The sequence below is a fragment of the Aedes aegypti genome, chromosome 2, assembly GCF_002204515.2.
Source record: "Aedes aegypti strain LVP_AGWG chromosome 2, AaegL5.0 Primary Assembly, whole genome shotgun sequence".
Classification (NCBI taxonomy): domain Eukaryota; kingdom Metazoa; phylum Arthropoda; class Insecta; order Diptera; family Culicidae; genus Aedes; species Aedes aegypti.
In genome coordinates, this window is record NC_035108.1 from 238,779,469 (window position 1) to 238,804,694 (window position 25,226).

The 25,226-nt window shown below is 38.4% G+C and overlaps 1 protein-coding gene across 1 annotated transcript; it reads left to right on the forward strand.

Moving 5' to 3' along the window:
* The first annotated feature begins 229 nt into the window (after window positions 1-229).
* LOC5570936 (ras-related protein Rab-9B) lies at window positions 230-22,801 on the forward strand. The gene is made up of 3 exons (XM_001659361.2): window positions 230-962; window positions 13,363-13,499; window positions 21,828-22,801. Exons 1-3 carry the CDS (start codon window positions 908-910, stop codon window positions 22,332-22,334), a joined length of 699 nt encoding a protein of 232 aa, XP_001659411.1. The 5' UTR covers window positions 230-907; the 3' UTR covers window positions 22,335-22,801.
* Window positions 22,802-25,226: the final 2,425 nt, after the last annotated feature.

Below are 25,226 nucleotides of genomic sequence, written 5' to 3' on the forward strand. Positions count from 1 at the left end.
ATGTAGCCGTTATTTGACCGGGAAAAATTGCTAAAATAGTTGTAGGAACATGCTCTTTCGTGTCATTAAATAAAAACAAGATTTCATTAAACATTTTAGGACCCAATTTTCTGCGTGTAGATTGCCTTATTATTGATTATCATTCAACTCCAGGCGGGCGATTTTATGCGGTGCAAGATTGTACCGACAAAACTTTTGATGCATGCAGAATCCATTTCTGGCACAAACGTCAGATTTTGTGTCACCGCCTCTGCCACACATTCGCGAGTCGAGTTTTGCCATCAGCCAGTCGCGGATAGAAGAAGGTGTTGATTTCGTTGATTTTCTTCGCTAAAAGGGCGATGTTGGGTGAGAAAAGAAAACCTAATTAAACCGTGCAATAATTGCCGATTACAAGTGTGTATAGGTAGTTAGCAGCTGCAGGTGGCGTTCTGAAGCATACGCGATGCAATCACCAGCTGATTAGTGTTTGATTCCTCAGCTGACAAACATCATCAGTGTGTGAATAAAAATAAGTGCATTCATTGAAATAGTGGCCGATGTTGTTTTTCGCTTACTCGCGGGGGACAAAACTTTGCTCGGTGCTCCGATTCCTTCTCTCCGACCTTGGTTGTGTTTGTGGGGCAATATAGTTTTGTGTAATTCAATGTTTTAATTTTATGCGCATTTAAACAAAGAGATAGTTGTCGTAATTTCGGCTCCAAAGCAAATCGAGACGAAAGTTTTCTGTTTTGTCTTGTCGTAAATTTGACAACCGTGAATCGACTGGCTCCGGAATCCGGATACCCTATAGTGCATGAAAAGTGGGTACCCTGCTTTGTGAGCGGAACAAAGATCCATCGGTGATTAGCAGCGCCAGGAGGAGGAGGAGGAGGAGCAGTTGTGTAAACATCGAAAGCCACCCAAGATGACGAATATGAGGCCCCCAAGCAAAAATGTACTGCTGAAAGTGGTAATCTTAGGTAAGGTTTATGGAAGCGATTAAAATTCGTTTATAAATATTGGACTTTCAAATCTGCTTGGGTCATCATAAATGTATCTTGGAACCAAGATAAGCTGAATGTTGAACTAAGGGGTGGAATATTACTGTTATTCTACGTGAATGGTTCAAATAACAATCGACGTCTATCGTCAGCATTTGTTTTGCTCAACATATTGATTCATTGATTTGATTGAACCCTATAATAGTAACCTAGCTATAGACCAGGTCCGCCCAACTTTTTTTAATCGCGGGCTAAATTTCAGAAACAATTTTGTGCGGGATGGCTGTGTAAGGAAGTATTTAATAGGATGTTATCAAATTGTATATTCAGCAAAAATCGTATGATAAGCTGGACAAAGGCAGAAATCCGTGGAAAGAAAGGTTCCGGTGGACAAAGGCGTAGAACCGAAAAATAGATTCTTAAAGAAAAGGGGAAGAAATCCAAAACAAAACTGGTCTTTAATTAGACTAAATATATCTATGTATAACGCCTTTTAGCAGCATGTTTGTAGCGCAGCTTTAAGCTAGAAGTTTATTGATTTCGATTAGCAGTGAAAGTATGATTATCCAGTGTGGGATCGAAATCCGTACACTTGATAGAATTTTCATTATTTCAATATTAAAATGTGCATATAAATATACAGTTTTAAAATCACACATCTAATTACAATAAGTTATTAGTTGTTGTTCATACTTATTTGATACAAGTAGACCATGATTTGAAAATCGTAAAAATCAAAATGTGACCGCTCATCATTGTGATGATTGGTTCGTGTACCTTCTTAGTGATTTGCTAAGAAGAGTGAGAATAGTTTCCAACATATTAATAGTCAAATTCGCGCTCTTTCTGAACCAGCTGTTGATCATGATGACTTCTAATACTGAGTATTTGTAATTCCGCAGCAGTGAATGTTATTTCTGAATAGTACAATAACTGTTTGGGAGGATTATTGTGCTGTACGGATTTTGATTCATAATTCCAAATTAAATCTTAATCCGTACAGTGCTAAACTTTTAACATATTTCATCACGTTTTAGCCAATAAATATGATAGTATGAAGCTGAAATATAACGTTGATGGTTGAAGAAACAGCGTTGAAGCAATGTACAATGGTCAACGATTCCCGAAAGCTGCAAATGCTTCCAGGTACCTATTTTGAAAATCACCGTCAGAGATGCGGTAATACAGGGGATAGGCAAAATTTTGCCTGAACTCAAATGCTTATAACTTTACGAAAAATTGATGAAATTGGATGTATCCAGAAGCAGTCAACGGCAAATTTGGTCTCGTTTCAGGAACTTGTTTGACAATGCAAATTGGCCTTCGGACACCGGAGATGTTCCAAATATTCCGAGATCATGTCCAAATGGTATTTTTTACTGTCGCTGGTATTTATGTGCGATATGAAGTTGTATAGATATTTACAATTTTTCTTGAAACTAGAACTTATTGGAAGTTGAATGCCGGTGAACGCATTAACTCTATCCCGCCCATTTTTTTCATGATTTAAAATAGAATTGTACATTTTTGCGCAAAATCGTAGAACAAAACCTTGTTTTTGAACTATGAATTAGTGTTCAAGGAAATTTAAAATCAAATATGAGGTGGTGCTCTGATACACCACCAGGAACATAGAATACTTTATGGCTCCATAGATTTTTTTCCATATGAGTTTTCTTCAAACGCTTTTCTACTTGTCATTTCTTATCTTTCCCTTTACCTAACTCGTTACATGAGTATAATAAAATATTTTGATTTTTTCAGACAGTGGAAGTACCGTCAACTGGATTACTTTATGTTTATCATCGCTCATATCCAAATTCTCCACTTCCGTTTCATCTCCTTCAGGACAATGATAAAGTGCACGATATCGGAATCTGTAATATAGCTCTATATATATTCCGCTTACGATACGATTCTAATTTTGAACTTGCAAAAAAGCGATCTTCAGCAAAGTTGTTCAGGGGATCAAGGACATCCGGAAAGCGAACAGTTTAGTTCGCGATTTTGCCGCTAGGTGGCGCTAGTAAGCATGTAAAACTGACCATTTTGAACTAGTTCTAGTTTGTGATCCATAAGAGATAGAAAGTTCGGGTCTTCGGCAAAGTTGCTCAGGGGTTCAAGGACATCCGGAAAACGATCAGTTTAGTTCACGATTTTGCCGCTAGTGAGCATGCAAAATTGAGCATTTTGAACTAGTTCTAGCTTATGATCCATAAGAGCATGTGAAATTGAGCATTTTGAACTAGTTCTAGCTTATGATCCATAAGAGATAGAAAGTTCGGGTCTTCGGCAAAGTTGCTCAGAGGTTCAAGGACATCCGGAAAACGATCAGTTTAGTTCACGATTTTGCCGTTAGGTGGCGCTAGTGAGCATGTAAAATTGAGCATTTTGAACTAGTTCTAGCTTGTGATCCATAAGAGATAGAAAGTTCGAGACTTCAGCGAAGTTGTTAAGAAGGCCAAGTACATCCGGAAGACAAGCAGTTAGGTTGTAGATTTCGCCGCTAGGTGGCGTTAGTGAGCATGCAAAATTGAGCATTTCAAACTAGTTCTAGCTTGTGATCCACATGAGATAGAAAGTTCGAGTCTTCGGCAAAGTTGTTCAGAAAGTCAAGGACATCCGGAAGACAGATAGTTTGGTTCGAGATTTTGCCGCTATGTGGCGCTAGTGAGCATGTAAAACTGAGCATTTTAATCTAGTTCTAGCTTGCGATCCACAAGAGATAGAAAGTTCGATTCTTCGGTAAGTAAAGAACAGAAATAAAGTAAAGGACATCCAAATATCAAATTTTTTGGTTCCTAATTTTGCCACTAGGTTGCAGTAGTACGCATATTTAATTAAATATATGAAACAAATTCTATTTTTCGAGCCAGATGAGATAGGAAGTTTGAATCTTCGGCAAAGTTGTTCGGAAAGTCAAGGGCATCCAGGAAACAGTTTACTTTGGAGGGATGTCTGTACCTTAACATTATGAATTTAATCAGATAGAATTTCCAGAATGCTGCTCAGATATTCTTTGACATTTGGAAGATGAAGTGAGTAGGGATGAAATCATATTAAATTAAAGTGATTCATGTCTATATATTCATGTCTTTCGGGTTTGATTCACTCAACAGTCGACTATCCATAACTCGATATTCAAGGGACCATCGACTTAAAGAATTATCGAGTTATAGAATATACCAACGCAAAAAATCCCAAAATCGAAAAAACAAATTTCAGTACAGTGATACCTCCATGAGTCGATGTTCCATGACTCGATATCGACTCATGGAACCATACTAAAAACAAAATTTCATGGTTACTATGATGGTCCCTAGAAGCAGCTATCCAAAGGATTGCTGTTCCATGACTCGATATTTCCATGATTCGATGGTCCCTTCAATATCGACTTATGGAGGTTTCACTGTATTTCCAATACATATATGATTACTTCTGTAAATAAGCAATAATTTTTTGTTGATATTATTTTACAAACAAATATCCCATTTTTTTCCTTACGTAATTTTATTTTTATTTTAATGTTTTAAACATTTATTACAATTTGCAAGTATTTATTCACTTCCAGAATAAGTCCAAGTTTCCCAGTACAGGTCGGACTCGATTATCCGGAGTATCGATTTTTTTTTCACTCCGGATAATCGAATCCTCCGGATAATCGAATCACTAAGAAAAAAATTTAAATGTTTGATAAAAATACTTTTTCAAACCCCCTTCTTCTTAAATACGTTCAAAAGTGCAAAACCATTAATATTGTATACTGCAATATCAAATTACCTCAGATTTATACATAAAAATTGCAAAACAAGATCTTCAAAAAACAAATTCCGGATAATCAAGTCTAAAATTCCGGATAATCGAATCGCCGGATAATCGAGTCTCCGGATAATCGAGTCCGACCTGTATAAGAAGGATTTTAAAATGGATATCGAGTTATGGAGGGAAATTTTCCTCTCACGTGACATCGACTAATTGAGATATCGAGTTGTAGAAATATCGACTTATGGACAGAGTTGCTTAATATCAATCATATCACCTGATGGCTGATGGTCTAAGACTATCACTATCACTATCAGCTATCAATATCACTTTGATTTGACAACCAAATGCAGTGATGCGACATCGCACTCTAGATCATAATCACTGCGGAATGAGTGATCACGTGGTAAATATCCATGCTATTACTGTTTTTCAGTGACCAACAAATAGTTTCAATCTATCTAAAACGCTGTCAAAAATATCGTACTGATAAATTGCCATTTTATTTGCTTAATTCAAGGCTAAACTTAACCCATCAGTGATATCCATAGTCTATCGCCATCAATGCACTTGTGATGGAGTAGACAGCATGATATTGATATGATGTTGATTGATCCGAATTGTATCGCAGTCGGCCTGTACAAATCAGCAAATTTTAAGCGTTGATAGTGACAGCGAGCAACTCTGCTTATGGAGAGCACGATATATGGGAATTTGAAGGAACCGAAAAATCGATCGAGTTATAGAGTATATCGAGTTATAGAATATCAAGTTGTGGAGAGTCGACTGTATATTCAAGAAATTCAGGTTTGGCTTGAATATGGAGTAAACAAAAATCATGTCAAGTTCACTCCATGGTCAAGTGACTCAGGATTGATTTATTTTATATTCAATAGATTCAAGTTTAGTTCTCTCCATACCCGCAAGTCAGATTCACTTTATTATAAAGTTATTCAGAATTGATTCATTTAATTTTCAAATGATTCAGTTTGTTCCATATCCTAGTGATTCTTATCTGATTCACTCATATTCGACTGGTTTAGGTTTGATTCATTGATGTTCAAATGATTTCAAGTGATTCACTTCATTTTCAAATGTTTCAAGTTTGATTCACTTTATGTACAAGTGATTCAGGTCTGATTGATTTCGTATTCAAGAGATTTAGCATTTATTTCCAGTGATTTATGTTTCATTCGCTTTATATTCAAGTGCTGCAGGTCTGAAAGTGCCTAGTTTGAAATGCTCAATTTTACATGCTCACTAGCGCCACCTAGCGGCAAAATCGCGAACTAAACTGATCACTTTCCGGATGTTCTTGAACCCCGTGAGCAACTTTGCCGAAGACCCGAACTTTCTATCTCTTATGGACCACAAGCTAGAACTAGTTTGAAATACTCACTAGCGCCACCTAGCGGCAAAATCGCGAACTAAACTGATCCCTTTCCGGATGTCCTTGAACCCCTGAGCAACTTTGCCGAAGACCCGAACTTTCTATCTCTTATGGATCACAAGCTAGAACTAGTTCAAAATGCTCAATTTTACATGCTCACTAGCGCCACCTTGCGGCAAAATCGCGAACTAAACTGATCGCTTTCCGGATGTCCTTGAACCTCTGAGCAACTTTGCCGAAGACCCGAACTTTCTATCTCTTATGGATCACAAGCTAGAACTAGTTCAAAATGCTCAATTTTACATGCTCACTAGCGCCACCTAGCGGCAAAATCGCGAACTAAACTGATCGCTTTCCGGATGTCCTTGAACCCCTGAGCAACTTTGCCGAAGACCCGAACTTTCTATCTCTTATGGATCTCAAGCTAGAGCTAGTTCAAAATGCTCAATTTTACATGCTCACTAGCGCCACCTAGCGGCAAAATCGCGAACTAAACTGATCCCTTTCTAGATGTCCTTGAACCTCTGAGCAACTTTGCCGAAGACCCGAACTTTCTATCTCTTATGGATCACAAGCTAGAACTAGTTCAAAATGCTCAATTTTACATGCTCACTAGCGCCACCTTGCGGCAAAATCGCGAACTAAACTGTTCGCTTTCCGGATGTCCTTGAACCTCAGAGCAACTTTGCTGAAGACCCGAACTTTCTATCTTTTATGGATCACAAGCTAGAACTAGTTCAAAATGCTCAATTTTACATGCTCACTAGCGCCACCTAGCGGCAAAATCGCGAACTATACTGTTCGCTTTCCGGATGTCCTTGATCCCCTGAACAACTTTGCTAAAGATCGCTTTTTTGCAAGTCGTAAGGGGCTCGAGATATAGCAATGTGAAATTTCCTGTTTTGAGGTGATGCTAAACTTTTCAGGGTGATTCAATATTCAGCAGTGTGTTGCAATACTTATTTGAGTGAGTCCGTATTTATGACCACCTCAAATTCAATGATTGCGAGACTAAATTGTGCATTTCTGAACATATGTTAGAGCAAATAAAGAGTAAATCTATTGGAAAATATTTTTTTGCTACCTTGGGGATTAATTATCTTTGTTATAGTAGGCAAGTATGTAATATTTTTCGACCGATAAAACCCATTCCTTCATATATATTTTTCTTAAAAAAAAAACATGTTAAATGTGTTGCATCCCTATAATAAGGCATTGAAGTGAAAGAGGAGATGTGTAATTATGATGTAGTGTGAAAACAATTTAGTTTTGTTCGTTATTTTCAAAGTTACAAAGGTTGAAAGTTTTGGTGCTCTACAGACACCATGGGCGGAAAAGAGTTAAGATTCGTTAGAAATCTCCAGATTTATGACCATTTCCGTAAAACTGGTTCCGGAAAATATGGTCAGTCATGGAGATTTTTTTTTTATTTCCGTACAAAGTGGGCCGAAAGGTCTCAGATTTTCATGAAACTTTTTCACAGGTAGGGCTCATCAATATATGAATAAAAAAAATGAGAAAAAATCAGGGTCGCTTATTTTCCCGGAAAACTCAGTTGGATTTTTTTTGTTTTACTCTGACACTACTTACTTTGAAAAATCATAACTCAAGAACAAAGCATCGTAGAAACAAAGTTTTTTTTTATGAAAATGAAAGCAAATTTTCTCAGGAATAAAAAAAATATTAACTGAAACAAGTTTTCCACAAAATTTTTCCCCGTTGAAAAAATTCTATGCTCCAAATCGTGAAAAATTTTTAAAAAAATATTTTTGAGATGATAATTTCATAAGCTGAAATGTACTTTTTTTCGTTTTTGAGTTATGGCCAATTTTGTAAAAAATGTGCAAATGTGCCATTTTGAGCCTTTTCTTTGAAAAATCATAACTCAAGAAAGAAGCATCGTAGAAACAAAGTTTTTTTTATGAAAATGAAAGCAAATTTTCTCAGGAATAAAAAAAAATTAACTGGAAACAGTTTTCCACAAAATTTTCCACCGTTGAGAAAATTCATAAAGAAAAGCCGGAAAAATTATGTTCCAATTAGTGGAAAACTTTCAAAAATATATTTTTGAGAAGGTGATTTAATAAGCTTTAATCGCTGAAATTTTTGAAATGTACTTTTTTTTCGTTTTTGAGTTAGGGCCAATTTTGTGTAAAATGACCATATATCCTTTTCTTTCGGAAAAACAAAGATTTTTTTTTATCAAAGCAATTGCAAATTTTCTGAAACATCTGAAAAAAAGATATGGGATTGGTTTTAATGAAGTATAAGTCGGAATGGATGATATTTTTCATAAAAAATTACACCGCTAAGAAAAATTAAAAAAAAAATGTTTCCGCCTCAATTTTTCATTACACTGAAAAGGGATTCTTTCTTTTCTATGGAACAAATAAGATTTCTATTATTTATTTTTTAATTTTATTTATTCAATTATTCAGTATATAACTTACATTTTCATCTGAGAAAATTTGCTTTCATTTTCATAAAAAAAAAACTTTTTGTTTCTACGATGCTTCTTTCTTGAGTTATGATTTTTCAAAGAAAAGGCTCAAAATGGCACATTTGCACATTTTTTACAAAATTGGCCATAACTCAAAAACGAAAAAAAAGTACATTTCAAAAATTTCAGCGATTAAAGCTTATGAAATTATCTTCTCAAAAATACGTTTTTGAAAATTTTCCACGAGTTGGAGCATAGTTTTTTCCGGCTTTTCTTTACAAATTTTCTCAACAGTGCAAAATTTTGTGGAAAACTTTTTCCAGTTAATATTTTTTTATTCCTAAGAAAATTTGCTTTCATTTTCATAAAAAAAACTTTGTTTCTACGATGCTTTGTTCTTGAGTTATGATTTTTCAAAGTAAGTAGTGTCAGAGGAAAACAAAAAAAAATCCAACTGAGTTTTCCGGGTAAATACCGTTTTGACTCATATTCCGAACACTTAAGGCCAACAGTGACTTCAAATGCATCTGATAGGCATGAATTAGCTGATATTACAGTCGCCTCTCCACATCTCGATATCGAAGGGACCATCGAGATAGGGAGAGATCGCGACAAGGAACAAAATTTTAATGGATACTAGATTGAAAATCACTCCGTTACTAAGAAAATAATAAACAATCAAACGTCATTCCGCGTTTCTAATTTGTTTGGAATCTCAAAAATTTGGTCTAGTGACCTTTGATATTGTTCATATCGACATACGGAGAAAAAATTGGGAACGAATAATCATCAGGAACACATCGAGATATGGAGATATCGAGATAAGGAGGATATCGAGATATGGAGAGAGACATCGTATCCAGATTGAAGGGACCTGAGAAATCATCGACATAGGGAGAGATATCGAGATGTAGAACATCGAGATGTGGAGAGTCGACTGTAGTGAAAATTTCAATTTATTCGCTAAGCCTAACTGTTAGTTGTTGGGTGTGCCAATAAAATTGATTATTTTAGCTTATTTAGTAACGTTTTTACGATTAAGTATGGAACACCATTTTGATTCAAATGCCGAACACTGTGTTCATTTTGTCTCATATTCCGAACACCTTGATTCAAATTCCGAACAGCACAAATAAATCGTATTCAAATGAATAATTTCGCAACTAAATTTATCTGGGCTAGTGCTACTAGTCTCAAACAAGAGAATCATCACTACTCCAGAGGTATAAAATAGATTCGAAGACGTTAAAATTGAATTGCAATTGACTGCCATTTCCTTTTAATTTGATGACATATTTCAGCGAAACATTTCAGCCACATCGCCATACAAAAACCGAGTGTTCGGAGTATGAGTCTGTTCGGAATTTGAGACAAAACGGTAAGCGATCCTGATTTTTTCTCAATTTTTTCTTATTCATGAGCGCTGCCTGTGGAAAAAGTTTCATGAAAATCTGAGACCCTTCGGCCCACTTTGTACGGAAATAAAAAAAAAATTCCCAGCACATACATCTCTGGTTATTATTTTATTTATTTAGTTGGTATTACATCAATTAATTTGATAAAACCTCGTTAACGATGTTTCGCCAAATTACTCGGTCCATGGCTGTGTCTCTCCAACTTTGATTTTGGCCCACGTTCTCCAGATCTTGTTGCACCTGATCAAGCCACCTCGCTCGCTGTGCTTCTCGCCTTCTTGTGCCAACCGGATTCGACGCAAACACCATCTTTGCTGGATTGTTGTCCGGTAGTCTTGCAACATGCCCTGCCCAGCGCATTCTTCCGGCTTTCACAACCTTCTGGATGCTGGGTTTGCCGAAGAGCCTAGCGAGCTCGTTGCCGCCACACACCGTTTTCCTGTACTCCGCCAAAGCTCGTCCTAAGCACCCTTCGTTCGAACACTCCAAGTGCTTGCAGGTCCTCTTCCAGCATGGTCCATGCTTCATGTTCATAGAGGACCACCGGTCTTATAAGCGTTTTGTACATGGTACATTTGGTGCGAGGGTGAATCTTTCTCGACCGCAGCTTCTTCTGGAGCCCATAGTAGGCGCGACTTCCACTTATGATGCGTCTCCGTATTTCACGACTAACGTTGTTATCAGCCGTTAACAAAGATCCGAGGTAGACGAACTCATCAACCACCTCAAAAGTATCCCCGTCTATCGTAACACTGCTTCCCAGGCGGGCTCTGTCGCGCTCGGTTCCGCCTATCAGCATGTACTTTGTTTTTGACGCATTCACCATCAGGCCGACTTTTGTCGCTTCACGTTTCAGGCGAGTGTACAGGTCTGCCACCGTTCCAAATGTTCTGTCGACAATATCCATATCATCCGCGATGCAAACAAATTGGCTGGATCTTGTGAAAATCGTACCTCGGTTATTGAACCTGGCTCTCCGCATGACATCTTCTAGCGCGATGTTGAACAGCAGGCACGAAAGTCCATCACCCTGTCGAAGTCCCCGGCGGGATTCGAACGAACTGGAATGTTCACCCGAAATCTTCACGCTATTCTGCACACCGTCCATCGTTGCTCTTATTAGTCTTGTGAGCTTCCCGGGAAAGCTGTACTCGTCCATGATTTTCCATAGCTCTTCGCGGTCGATGCTATCATAAGCCGCTTTGAAATCGATGAACAGGTGATGCGTTGGGACTTGGTATTCACGGCATTTCTGGAGGATTTGCCGTACAGTGAAGATTTGGTCCGTTGTCGAGCGGCCGTTGATGAAACCAGCTTGATAACTTCCCACAAACTCATTTGTTATTGGTGATAGACGACGGAAGATAATCTGGGATAGCACTTTGTTTTCCACTCCTCCGGCAGCTGTTCGGTTTCCCAGATTCTGACAATCAGCCGGTGCAGACAGGCTGCCAACCTCTCCGGGCCCATATTGATGAGTTCAGCTCCAATACCTTGAGCTGGTTGATGGCATCCTTAACTTCCCTCAATGTGGGGGCAGGTTGGTTTCCTTCATCCGCCGTGCTGACGTAGCCACTTCCTCCGCTGTCGTGACCCTCGGCGCCTGTGTTCTCTGTGCCATTCAGGTGTTTATCGTTGTGCTGCCTCCACCTTTCAATCACCTCACGTCCGTCCGTCAAGATGCTTCCGTCCTTATCCCTACACATTTCGGCAATTTAAATACAAATTTAAAATAAAGTAGCTTAAATACACAAAACTTTCTAAAAATTTCTGTTATGTAAAGGTATAATGGATATTATTCAAAATTGAAGCATTTTGAGTGATATCTATTATACCTATGCATAACAGAAATTTTTGAAAAGTTTTGTGTATTTAAGTTTCTTTAACTTGAAACCTGAACATATACATATAAATTCGATCCTGTTAAACAATCTTTCAAAAAAAAAAAAAATTGTTTTTTCTTCCTGATTTTGGAATTCATCATACTTTTATTTTTGTCTAGTTTAGTATTCATCAACGTTGGTTTGAAAATGGCTGCAGCCAAAAGATGATTGCAACAATGAGGCTGATAAAATCTGATCCATACTGTGAAAAATGTTTAAAAAATCGTTGAACTTTGAGTCAAACTTGCGCCTTTTTAAAACCAGGAACGACCTTCATAGATCAAAATTTCAGAATAATGAATATTGATACGAAAGTCAGTTAGTAGTACAGTCAACTCTCCCTACTCGATATTCCGTATCTCAACATCGAGGCAGAAAATCATAAAGAAAACTGGTTTTCATGGCTACCTCGATGGTCCGTACGATCGCAGTTGCATTGGTTGTGTGTGCTGCAACTCGGTACCTCCCGAACTCGATGGTCCCTTCAATATCGAGTTATGGAGAGTTAACTGTATTGCAAAATCGTTTTCTCCTTTGAGGCTATGCATGCAATAAAACGTTTGACTTTTACTGTGCGCCCTGTTTTCAAGTTGCCCAACACACGGCGCACAGTAAAAGTCAAGAGAACAAAAGAATTTATGGCACGTACAGAGGCTAATATCCTCAAGTATTTCTTCGAAAACAAAGAAGCCATCGACAAGACAAGACTTGAAGTTATTTGCCTTTGCAACGATTGTTTCCAACTATTTATCGAATGTTGAGCATTAATTCAATCGTGTTCCGACGTCGTATTTTTTGTAGTATATAATTATTTAATGTTTTTTTATTTCATCACTGGAATACGCAGTCAGTCTTCATTTATGTGGAAGTAGGAACAGAAATGTGCGATTGCATCAAATCGTGCTGGCACTTGTTCTTCAGTTAAAACGTGAGTTTGTTGAAGGCACCAACTAGATTTGATGCAAACGAGCGCTTCGATTCTCGTTTCCACCCCTTCAAAAACTGCTGCCATAAACCAGTGGTATGTGAAATGCGCAATATTTTCTAAACATTTTATTAACATTTGTTCTTTACCGAATAAAGCTTAAGTCTAAGAGAAAATGCCATAGTTTTGCATTGGAATTCAGTCACTCTAATTAAATCTTACGTTTATCTAGGAAATTCCGGGATTTTTAGGATGTCAGAAATTATATCTCGGGATACGAGAAATCCCAAGAACCCTCAAATCCTGTTTTTTTTTTGCTTTTGGATGTCCCGGGATGAACTAACCAGAATCTGCATTAATCAAAAAACGCACAAAATGAGCCTACGTGTCATGCGTTGAGAAACCCTGACGTGAAAGGTTGAAATAACAAACAACTTCTATCGTCCGGCAAAGCAAATTGCTCAACATATTGATTCATAGATTTGATTGAACCCTATAGCTACACAGTGTTAATTTGATATTTGTTTATTAGGTACTAATGCGTGTTCTGTTCTTCTGTTGTAGGCGATGGTGGCGTTGGCAAGAGTTGCCTGATGAACCGTTTTGTGTCGAACTTCTTCGACGCTAACAGCTTTCACACAATCGGAGTGGAATTCTTGAACAAGGATATCCAGGTGGAAAACGAACGGTATACGCTGCAGGTATGTGATAAACGATAAAACGGTAAATTTGGATCATCCTTACAAGTTTCCACCTTCCCCAGGAAACCATTTCAGAATTTGATTTCCTAGAAGGCTGCATTTACCTAGGTACATATTTTTTTTTTTATTTTTTTTTTCGTGGGTCACTGATGTAACAGATTGGTTTGATGTGACAAAACAAAGACGTAATTATTCATATTCATTTTGCATATAATAATGATACACCTTTTTTCAGTAAATTTCCATAGAATGTACAAACGATATGTTTAATTCTACACAATATAGTTGATGAACCGTTTCTTCAGTATTATCTTATTAATGATATGGAGGAAATTACCAGAACCCCACTCAGTGCCGTCAGTGCCAAAAGTGGGGTCATGGTACAAAAAATTGCCGCATGGATGCTAAATGCGGAGGTTCTTCTCAAGCTAAGGACGTCTTCCAGTGAAGGAAGATACCAGAAAGTTTGAATGCGCCAATTGCAAGGGCCCTCACAAAGCTAACTTTTGGGAATGCATTTCACGCAACGCAATAGAGTCGTTGAGGCTCGTGCCAGGCAGATGAAGGATAATATCCGTTACGATAACGGTCGTTTCCGGAATTTGCCTGGTAGGGTGTCGAACAATACTCATTTTTCAGTTAACGATCGCTTGATTAGGAATCATACCTATCAGGAAGTTTATGATCATGCTCATTCAAAAATCTAATTTTAATCCGTCGGGTAGCCGTTCGAATCTTTTAATTTCGAATGAACCCACGGAAAATCCTTTGCCGATATCGTAGCAGGTAATTTGAACTCCTCCCCTATTCGTGCTATGAGTACCCATTCTACTTGTTTCAAATCAAATGAAAAAAAAAACCCTGCCACCACAGGTAACATCTACTCCGGAACAACATTTCCGGAAGAACATTCTAACGGAAAATCTTCAAGTGATATGTCTGCCTCTGATTTTATTTTCTAACTGAACAATTGAATCTAATGATTGATGCAATGTTCAAAGCCACCACTATGACTGAATCAGTCCAAGTTGGTGTAAAATTTACTAATCAAATTGTTATTGGATTACGTTTTTCTAATGGATCCAATAAATAATAATTTGAATATTTTAAATTGGAATGCTCGTTCTTTGAGTAGTAAAGACGACGAGCTGTTTAATTTTCTTACAGCTAATAACGTGCATAAAGCAGTTATTACTGAAACATATTTCAAACCTGGATCCAAACTATAAAAAGATCCTAACTTTTTTGTTTATCGTAATGATCGTCTTGATGGGGCATGTGGGGGAGTTGCAATCATCATTCATAGCCGTATAAAAATTCAACTGTTTTCGTCCTTTGAACTTAAAGTTTTTGAAACTTTAGGTGTTTCCGTTAAAACACAGCTTGGTAAATATACTTTCATAACTGCTTATTTACCTTTTCAATGCTCTGGACAGCAAGTTAATTAGTTTCAAACTGACTTGCGAAAATTGACTCGCAATAAGTCAAAATTGTTTGTCATTGGTGACTTTGATGCCAAACATCGGTCATGGAATAATTGAAAAAATAATTCCAACGGCAGAATTTTATTTGATGAGTGCTCTTCAGGATATTTCTCAATTCAATACCCTGATAGTCCTACATGTTTTTCCTCTTCTAGAAATCCATCTACGGTTAACTTGGTCTTAACCGACTCTAGTCATCTTTGTTGCCAATTAGTTACTCATGCTGATTTGATTCCGATCATGTCCCTGTTACATTTCAAATATCCCATGAAGCGATTTTTAATCTTATCAGCTCCACTTTCAATTATTTTCGAGCCAACAGGAATATATATGAAACATATATCGCTAGTAATCTTGATGCTAACATTTCTTTACAAACAAAACTTGATATTGACAATGCTCTTAAAATTTTAACAAATTCCATTGTTGAAGCCAAGAGCATTGCCATTCCAAAATGTGAAGTAAAATTTGAATCCGTGATTATAGACGGTGATCTTACACTCTTGATCCGCCTTAAAAATGTGAGGAGAAGGCAATTTCAACGCACTCGCGATCCTGCCATGAAAATTATATGGCAGGATTTGCAGAAAGAAATCAAGAAACGTTTTGCACAATTAAGAAACAAAAATTTTGAAAATAAGATTTCTCAATTGGACCCTGGCTCTAAGCCCTTTTGGAAATTATCTAAAATTTTGAAAAAACCTCAGAAGCCAATACCGGCATTGAAAGAGGAAAACAAATTATTACTAACCAATTGCGAAAAAAACTCAAAAACTTGCTATGCAGTTTGAAAGTGCGCACAATTTTAATTTAGGACTTACTAGTCCAATTGAAAATGAAGTTACTCAGGAGTTCGAAAATATTCTCAATCAAGAGAACGTTTTCGGAAATGCCTGGGAGACTGATTTGGAAGAAGTGAGAACTATTATTAAAAAATTCAAAAATATTAAAGCTCCTGGCGATGATGGAATTTTCTACATCCTCATCAAGAAACTTCCAGAAAGTAGCTTATCATTTTTAGTTGATATATTTAACAAATGTTTTCAAGGTGGTAGTTGGTCCCTAGTGATTTATCCTACCTCCGTTCTGGTCACGATCTTCAGATTATCGTGATTCGTCAACATTCGTATTGATAAAGTGGAGGGACATGGTTGAAATGGAGTTTAAAAGAAACGAATGTCAGAACAGGTATCCACCGGCGACGCCAAACGGACCAACGTAATGTGGTGTAATTTGGGATTTGTGGATTGAATACTGATATTTTTTGCCAAGCATCAATATGGGTGACTTTCGAGGATAGCGAAACGTAAGAGGGGTTAGGACAAGGTTGTGGATTTACTGGGTAAATCCATCACATTGGGGTTATGACTCTGTGTCCTGTCAGGAATAGGGTCTGATTGGTATGGTAGTATGCAATAGAGTTCGGAATTGATAGACAGACTTTGAGGAAAGAAGTTTTGAACGTAAGGCAGCAGCACCTTGGATCTTGGAGGGCGCAGGTCTGGAGAGTTGGGCGCCGTGCACAAATTATGGGAAGTATTTGAAAATGTTTTCTTGTTCAGATTGGGTAACGCAAGAGAGGATTTTTAGCTCTGCGTTATATTAGGAGGATATTATAGTGCATGGTCTACTGATGACTGTGTATTTTAAGGGTGATCGAATGAAAGCTTTGTTGAGTAAAGTTACCGTTGAATTTTTGCAGTTCGTAATTGTTTTGAAATGTTTGTCGGACAATAAGAAAATTTTCTAGGGTATTTATTTGGATGCTAATGCATTATATTGATAAATCTAATTGTTCGTATCACACGCGAAGCATAGCATAACCCAATGTATAATGAAATTAGGTTCGAAGAAAGGATTAATATTTGATCACTTAAACTTTACGCTGCAAGATATTCTTAATCGTTTTTCTTTTCTTCTGATGTACAGGAATAACTGGTATATTTAGCTAAAATAATGAACAATCATACGCATAGAGCCTACGGGTCATGCAGTTAGGATTGAAATTAAAATAATATTGCGCATTTCTTTCACACCACAGGTTTATCGCAGAAGTTTTTACATGTGCGGAGGCGTTGGTAGAGGTGCGCGATTGCGTCGAGTCGGGTCGGTGTTTTCAGCGGACTCATTTTTCGCAAATCGAAGAATGAGTGCTCTGAGGGCATCAACATGATTCGATGAGGTCCCACACTTTTATTTGCGCTTTTGCACTTGTAAATGTCTTACTAAATAGGAATACTTTGTGTTAGGGAAAGTGCAGGAGAATAAAATATAATTCATTAGAATTTTCTGATAGAGGCAGAGTTCACATGTTACTTAGGTATTTAAAAGCAAATGAGAACCACATTAAATAATAGATAAACACTAATGGTCATATTTTTATATTTTCATTTCATCGCGGTCCTCATTGCTCGAGCGGAGACGACAAAACTCGAGGTGGATAGAATCGACGCAACTACGACACGGAAAAGAAACAGATGAGAAACTATCGATACATTTATTCAACTATAAAAACCACGTTTTAACGTAATGACTTTATTTCTTCTCGTTTCAGCAATCCAACAACCAAACCATCTCTACTATCTTTTCATTTCCTCTTCGTTACATTTATAGTCCCTCTGGCACTGAATCGAATGACGCATTCCGCTTTTTATTAGCGATGTCTTTGCTGTACGTTGAGCATGGTGTCGGAGGTGATGTGCTGTGTAGAACATCGGATGTTCTACACGGCACGCTACTTCCGGCATTTTGTTTGGCGTGCGGGATAGGCAGTGCTAGTGATGATATGAAGGCCGCTATTCGGTTTAGTGCCAGACGGACTATATCTATTTAATGTATCTGAAGCTTGTGGGACCGCTTTAATTCCGGCGCCTGCTTGTGGAAGATCCCGGTGTGCTAAACGGTATAGGACATGTTAACGGGGGAGGCTTGGTAGGTCCTCACCCAGCCCGTGTCTAGATGGGCGGATAATTGTCTGCCAGGGTGTGGATTGAGCAATTACAATTACAATTACAATATATTTAACAAATGTTTTCAATTAGCATATTTTCCTGACAAATGGAAAAATGCTAATGTTGTACCAATTTCAAAACCAGACAAAAATCCTGCAGAAGCTTCTAGCTATCGTCCAATCAGTTTGCTTTCCTCCATCAGTATACTTTTTGAAATGGTCATTTTGAACAGAATGATGGTCCACATCAACGAAAATTCAATTTTTGCCAATGAACAGTTCGGATTCTGCCAAGGACATTCGACCACTCATCAACTTTTACGTGTAACAAATTTGATCCGTTCCAACAAATCTGAAGGCTATTCTACTGGTCTTGCTCTTCTAGACATAGAAAAAGCATTCGACAGTGTTTGGCATGAAGGTTTGATCGTAAAATTAAAAAAACTTTGATTTTCCAACATACATTGTTAGAATAATTCAAAATTATCTGTCAAATCGTACACTTCAGGTTAATTATCAGAACTCCAGGTCTGAAAGACTTCCTGTAGCTGGTGTTCCTCAATGCAGCATTTTGATACTAATATAATACAATATTTTCACATCTGACTTACCTGAGTTACCTCATGGATGTCAAAAGCCCTTGTTTGCGGATGACACAGGCCTCTCCGCCAAAGAACGAAGTCTGCGTGTCATGTGTAGTAGATTGCAAACAATTTTGGATATTTTTTCTTCATACTTGCAAAAATGGAAGATTTAACCTAATGCTTCCAAAACACAACTAATAATATTCCCACTTAAACCAAAAGTACTCTATTTTAAACCTTCAAGTAGACATGTTGTTACGATGAGAGGGGTTCCAAAAAATTGGTCAGATAAAGTTAGGTATCTAGGACTCATGCTAGATAGAAATTTAACTTTCAAAAATCACATTGAGGGCATTCAAGCCAAATGTAACAAATATGTAAAATGTCTCTATCCCCTTATTAATAGAAAATCAAAACTTTGTCTTAAAAACAAACTTTAGATATTCAAACAATGTTTCAGGCCAGCCATGACTAGCTGTTGTAATACCAGGAAAAAAGCTCTGCAGAAAATTCAGAATAAAATTTTGAAAATGATTCTGAAGCTTCCTCCTGGGTATAGTACCAATCTGAGAGAGACTCGCGAAGAGGAAAAATATCAACGTCATATGCAGCCCAGATTCCCCTCTCACGAAACGTCAAATGCAGCCCACCGTTTTTATGGCTGAAAAAGTGAAAAGTATTGTGTTCAAAGTAAACTGTTATTAAAAACCTCAGTCGGCGGAGCAGTTTTTTTTTCCAAAGTTGCTGATAAATCTAAGCAGAAGATTAATTATTTCTAATGTCTGCTACGTTTGCTGGCATGAAATTTTACTCAAATGGCTATTTATGATTCGATGTGATGTAAACTTAATAATTTTTTGCTGAGAGGTTCATGTGAGGATTTGAACAGCATGCGCATAATTGGTATGCGCATGCGCATAATTGGTATGCACAAAGTGGAATAAGAAAAAAACTTAGCAATCACAGAAAAAGAAGACCGTCTTCGCGAGTCTCGTCTCAGGTACCAATGAGTTACATAGAATATCCAACGTTGAATCATTGGAACAAATGTCAAAAACAATTTTGGTCGTTCATAAATTCGAAAAGGAAAGAAAACGGCCTACCGACATCGATGTACCTAGACGAGCAGTCAGCCGACTGCGCCAGCGACAAATGCGAACTCTTTGCGGCACAGTTCCAACGTGCTTTCAACAATTTCGTTGCTGCGCCATCGCAAGTTCATGTTGCATTGGATGATACTACTCGTGACGTCTTCAGCTACGAAATGTTTGAAATCTCTGAACGGGAAGTAGCAAATGCGATAACCAAGCTGAAGCCCTCCTACGCTCCTGGACCGGACGGGATTCCGGCAGCGCTACTAAAAAGATGCTCAGCGTTGCTTATACCTTTGGTGAAGCTGTTCAATCGTTCACTTGGATGCCGAGTATTCCCACGAAGTTGGAAAATGTCGTTCCTATTTCCAATTCATAAAAAAGGTGACAAACGTAGCGTGAGTAATTACCGTGGTATTACTTCACTATGTGTCTGCTCAAAGGTATTTGAAATTATCATCAACGACTCCTTATTCAATAGCTGCAAACAGTACATCTCCAGTGATCAGCATGGTTTCTTCCCGAAAAGGTCGGTCGCTACTAACCTCGTTGAGTTTTCAACGCAATGCATACGAGCGATTGATGCTGGTAAACAGGTGGACGCAGTGTATCTGGACTTGAAAGCGGCGTTTGATCGTGTTGACCACGGAATCCTTCTACAAAAACTTCGCAAATGTGGCGTGTCCGATAGCTTCATCGATTGGTTTGAATCATATCTCACCAACCGATCATTATGCGTAAAAATAGGCTCTAATGAATCGAGCTCATTCACGAATTTATCTGGAGTGCCACAAGGCAGCAATCTTGGGCCTTTGTTGTTCTCGCTATTCATCAACGACGCATCTCTAGTCTTACCGCCCGGGACCAGGCTTTTCTATGCCGATGATACAAAAGTCTATATGATCGTCGACTCCTTGGATGACTGCCATCACCTTCAGAGATTGTTGGATGCTTTCGAAGCGTGGTGCTCACGAAACTGCATGACGTTGAGCATTGAAAAATGCCAGGTTATATCGTTTAACCGACAGCGGAACCCTATTCGTTTCCAATACACGCTATCTGGTACAGCGATTGAACGAGTACAACGTGTCCGTGATTTGGGCGTTTGGTTGGACGAAGAATTCACGTTCAACTACCACTTCAATGACATCGTTTCGAGAGCAAACAAACAGCTTGGTTTTGTTCTGAAGGTAACAGAAGGTTTCAGCGACCCGCTGTGTCTGAGATCCCTTTACTGCGCTCTAGTTCGTTCGATTCTGGAATTTGCTGCGATAGTGTGGTGTCCGTTCCACACCAGCTGGATTACCCGAATTGAATCTGTTCAGAGGAAGTTCCTGCGCCACGCCCTTAGAAATCTTCCTTGGCGTGATCCCAGTAACCTGCCTCCTTACGAAGACCGCTGTCGTTTATTGGGGATTGATACTTTGGAGAACAGGCGTTGTGTATCGCAAGCCGCTTTTGTAGCCAAGTTGCTTCAAGGGGACATCGATTCGCCATCCCTTCTGGCTGATGTTAGCATCTACGCTCCGGGGCGGAATCTGCGTAGACGGAATTTTGTCAGTCTCGGTAGTCGGAACACTCTATACGGACAGCATGACCCAACTAGATATATGGCAACGAAATTCAACGAAATTTATCATCTTTTCGATTTTAACATCACTATGACGACGCTTCGTAATCGATTTGCTGAATACTTTAGACATAGTTAAGTGTGCATTTCATGTAATGTTGATGTTTGTTGCTCGTTTTGTTTGTTAGTTTTACTTATATTCATTAAGACAAATTTTATGTCAGATGGATCAAATACAAATAAAATGTCAAATAAAATAATTAATAATTTCAGGCAAAAATCGTTACAATCTTCTATTGCCACGATTAATGCGTTATATGTTTAAGTTAAGTTAGGTTAAGTATATTGAAAGCGTTTTTTTTTCTCTTATAAGCAGGTGAAATCAAGTCACCTGTAAAAGTTTCTAACTGCTACGGCAAATGAAATGTAATATGTTGTCAAATTAGGATGATAGTGTTGTCTAACAACACAGAACACCTAGATATAAAAAAAAATCAATGTAATGTTTGAAATGATATAATAAAGAAATTAAAACAAAATCTTTAACAAATCGGAACTTGTTTAAGTCATAGCTTTTAAACAGATAAATACATTGTGGAAAACAGATTTCATTATCGACATAACGAGCCATTTATTCTTTCTGTTTCAGATTTGGGACACTGCTGGGCAGGAACGATTCAAAGCACTGCGCACTCCTTTCTACCGCGGTTCGGACATTTGTTTGCTAGCGTACGCCGTCGACGATAAGGCAAGTTTCCGAGCTTTGATACAATGGCGCGAAGAATTCCTCAAATACTACGACGTAAAGGCAGATCGTTTCCCGTTCATCGTTGTGGGTACCAAAAATGACATTCCTGCTGCCCAGCGTCAAGTGATGGCCGAAGAGGTCTCCGAGTGGTGCCAGGAACATCATGTGGCCGCTTTCATCGAGACGTCGGCCAAAACGTCGGACAATGTCTACGAAGCTTTCGCCCTGGCCGTGAAACAGTGGCAACGATTGGAGAAATCCACCGAACGGGATCTCCGTGCCCAAGGTCAAGACATTATCGATCTAACGCAAGGTGTTAATTTGAGCGCAAACACAAGCCGATTTTGCTGCATTGGCGGCAACAATAGTGGACCTGCGTACCAAGACGATGACGACTATCCAAATTAGTAGCTTGTTATTCGAGGGAGTGGCATTTTGTGGCTGCTTGCAGAGGAATACGAAAGTGACTATCAGAGCGTGCTTCTTGTCGGTTTGCGAGCGAATCGACACAATTGTGATACGTAGAAACACAAAGATGGCATCCAGATGCGGCGGAGATAGGCTAGAACACGATTGCAAATTGGTAAGATATATACTCCCATATTTTTATATCGACAACACTTTACAGCCCAGGAGTTGAGATGGGAAGGGTTTTGATTTTATTCGCTGAGCAACACATATATTCGAGAAAAATGATGGCCTCATGAATAGTTAATCTGCATCGAAATAGACGCGACGGGCATCGTTGCAGCCTCAATTGTGTCGTTGAGAGTCAGAATGGTGTATCTCTTTGTATATAGAACTGTTTCGGAATGCTTTTGTATTACGATCATATTTTGTAATTATAGGAAGTAAACGACAATCACTACACTTTACCATTCGTGTTTTGTCGAAGGTAATATCAGGCCATTTTCATTCGATTTATAACGTTGCTGAAGATTAGGCTTCAGGCTTGCCCTTAGGCTAGACATTACAGATTAAATCCACTTTGGTACATTGAAGCAAAAACAAGGGACCCTAACGAAAGGCGGAAACACGAATGGCGGAATCACAAAAGGCGGAAACTCAAAAGGCAGACTAACTTAGACGTGTAACAAAAGGCGGAAAATAACATAAGGCATAATCTAAAAAGGCGGAATCGTTCAAAAACGATTGTAAAATGCTTACTTAAGCTTCCACACGATAATTAGACTGAGCTGTTTAGGTTCCTATTCATATCAACGTTTTCAAAATCTCTAAGCGGACTTCGAATTACTTTTGAGAAAAGGTGTTTTTTTTGTTTTTCAATTAATATGTAGCTATTAGCCACTATAACCGAGAAATGTTTTCCCACACCAGGTTGATGTTAGGTGAAATATCTGTCGCCCGTTTCTATTTCTTTTATTTATTGGCGACTGTTTCAGCCTTAGGTTTGCTCTAAATTTTCGATATTATTGCTTTTTCTTCTTGGCACCAGTGATGCATTTCAAACTGAACGCGAGCCAAAAGTGAACTGAACGCGTTCTAATTTTGAACGAGAACGCAGCAATCAGTGAACTTGCGTGCAAAATTATGACGCTGCTCACGAACAGCCCGTTCACTTTAAAATGCACAGTGAAGCACAAAATCTTAAAACACTACTTTAAACAACATTGAATTCATATCACGCACGATGTATGGAACCTTAAGTGTTCCATGACATCTTTTGCAAGTCTTTCTGCTTTTAAACATGTTTCAAATCTGCCATGAAAACAATTATCCTTTCGCGTTCATATTTCGGCTCCCTTGGGTTCAACCTTTTGAACTGATCAATGTTCAAGCCTACTTGATCCCTCGTTCAAAAATTTGAACTGGAACGCAAACTGAATGCGTTCAAATGCAACACTGCTTGGCACTACGCCCCCACTGAGACACAGTCTGCTTCTCAGCTTAGAGTTCAATGAGCACTTCCACCGTGATTACCTGAGAGCTTTTTTTGTCAAAGTTGTCATTTTCGCATTCTTATATCGTGTAATTCTACGTCACTAGCCCGAAAGACACTTGCTCGAAAGTAACATTAGCCCGAATGATGGACATAGTCTATTATTTGGAAAAAAAATCTAATACATTATCAGTGATTTTTCCTTCTTTTAATCATCGGCTATTCTTTCTAAACTTGTCAGCTTGAATATGTTTGGCGCCACGAGCCACTAAAGAGCCAGTTGAAATTGATTCTTCTGCGAAACATATACTTTTTTTACCTAATATTGCTGCTAGTGGCATTTAAGCTGCTCATATTCGCGTTAATGTTATGGCATAGAAAAACAGACGTAACAGTTAGAACAATTACCCATCTGAAACTTTGAAAATGTTAAGTTCAATACTAAAAATCAGGTGACAGTAGTGCGCAAAAGCGATACGAGCGCTACGACTGGCCAGTCGGCCAACCATAAAATATTAGAATCGTGCACAATTTTGCTGTACGATGCAATTTGATAATTTGAGTGTTCCGTCTGTTTTTTTTTCTTTTTTTTTAAGGCACTCTGTGCTCGTGGCCACTACTGTGCCGGAATCAGGTGATCTGTAGCTTCTTTACCGATACAGATCTATTTTTTTAACTTATCTATATTTACATCAACTTTCACTCTCTCCTACTCTTTTACTCTCACACCGAGCAGGTAGGAGAGAGCTCTGTTAGGCTAGCTGCCTGCGAAGAGGGTCAGTTTGTCTCAGTCACCATCTGATACTGACGGAGGATGGATGTGCTCCCCAAAGCACGGTCCTCCGTGAGGCGTCTTCTGGTGGCTGGACGGTTTTTTTGTGTGGAGGGGCTGGGAATCGAACCCATGACCTTCCGCTTATGAAGCGAAAGCGTAACCTCAAGGCTACAGACCCCCCTATGTTCCGTCTGTTATCAGTGGTTATATAATCCTCACATTCCAAAATGACTCATGGAAGTGTCTTTGTAGTTATTTTACCCAATACGGTGCTATAACAGATACACTACAAACTCCATGACTCGGATCATCGCATTGGCTCATGGAAACATCGAATCATGGAACAGAAAAGCTTTGGAGAGCTGCACAGAATGCAAAACTATTAAGTCATATTCTTTACTAGTGTGAAACTCAAATTTGATTTGTGAACATTGACATCATTCCTATCGTAGCATTACCATCCGGACAGCTAGATCATTTTTTTACAAATTTGTTAGAGGGCGGCCGGCCGTTTGCTCTGCTGGTTCAAAAAGCCCGCCTAATTTAAATTAGCCTTATGTGATTCCGCCTTTCGTGTTTCTGCCTTTCGTGATTCCGCCTTTTGTGTGTAGTCGCCTTTTGTTAG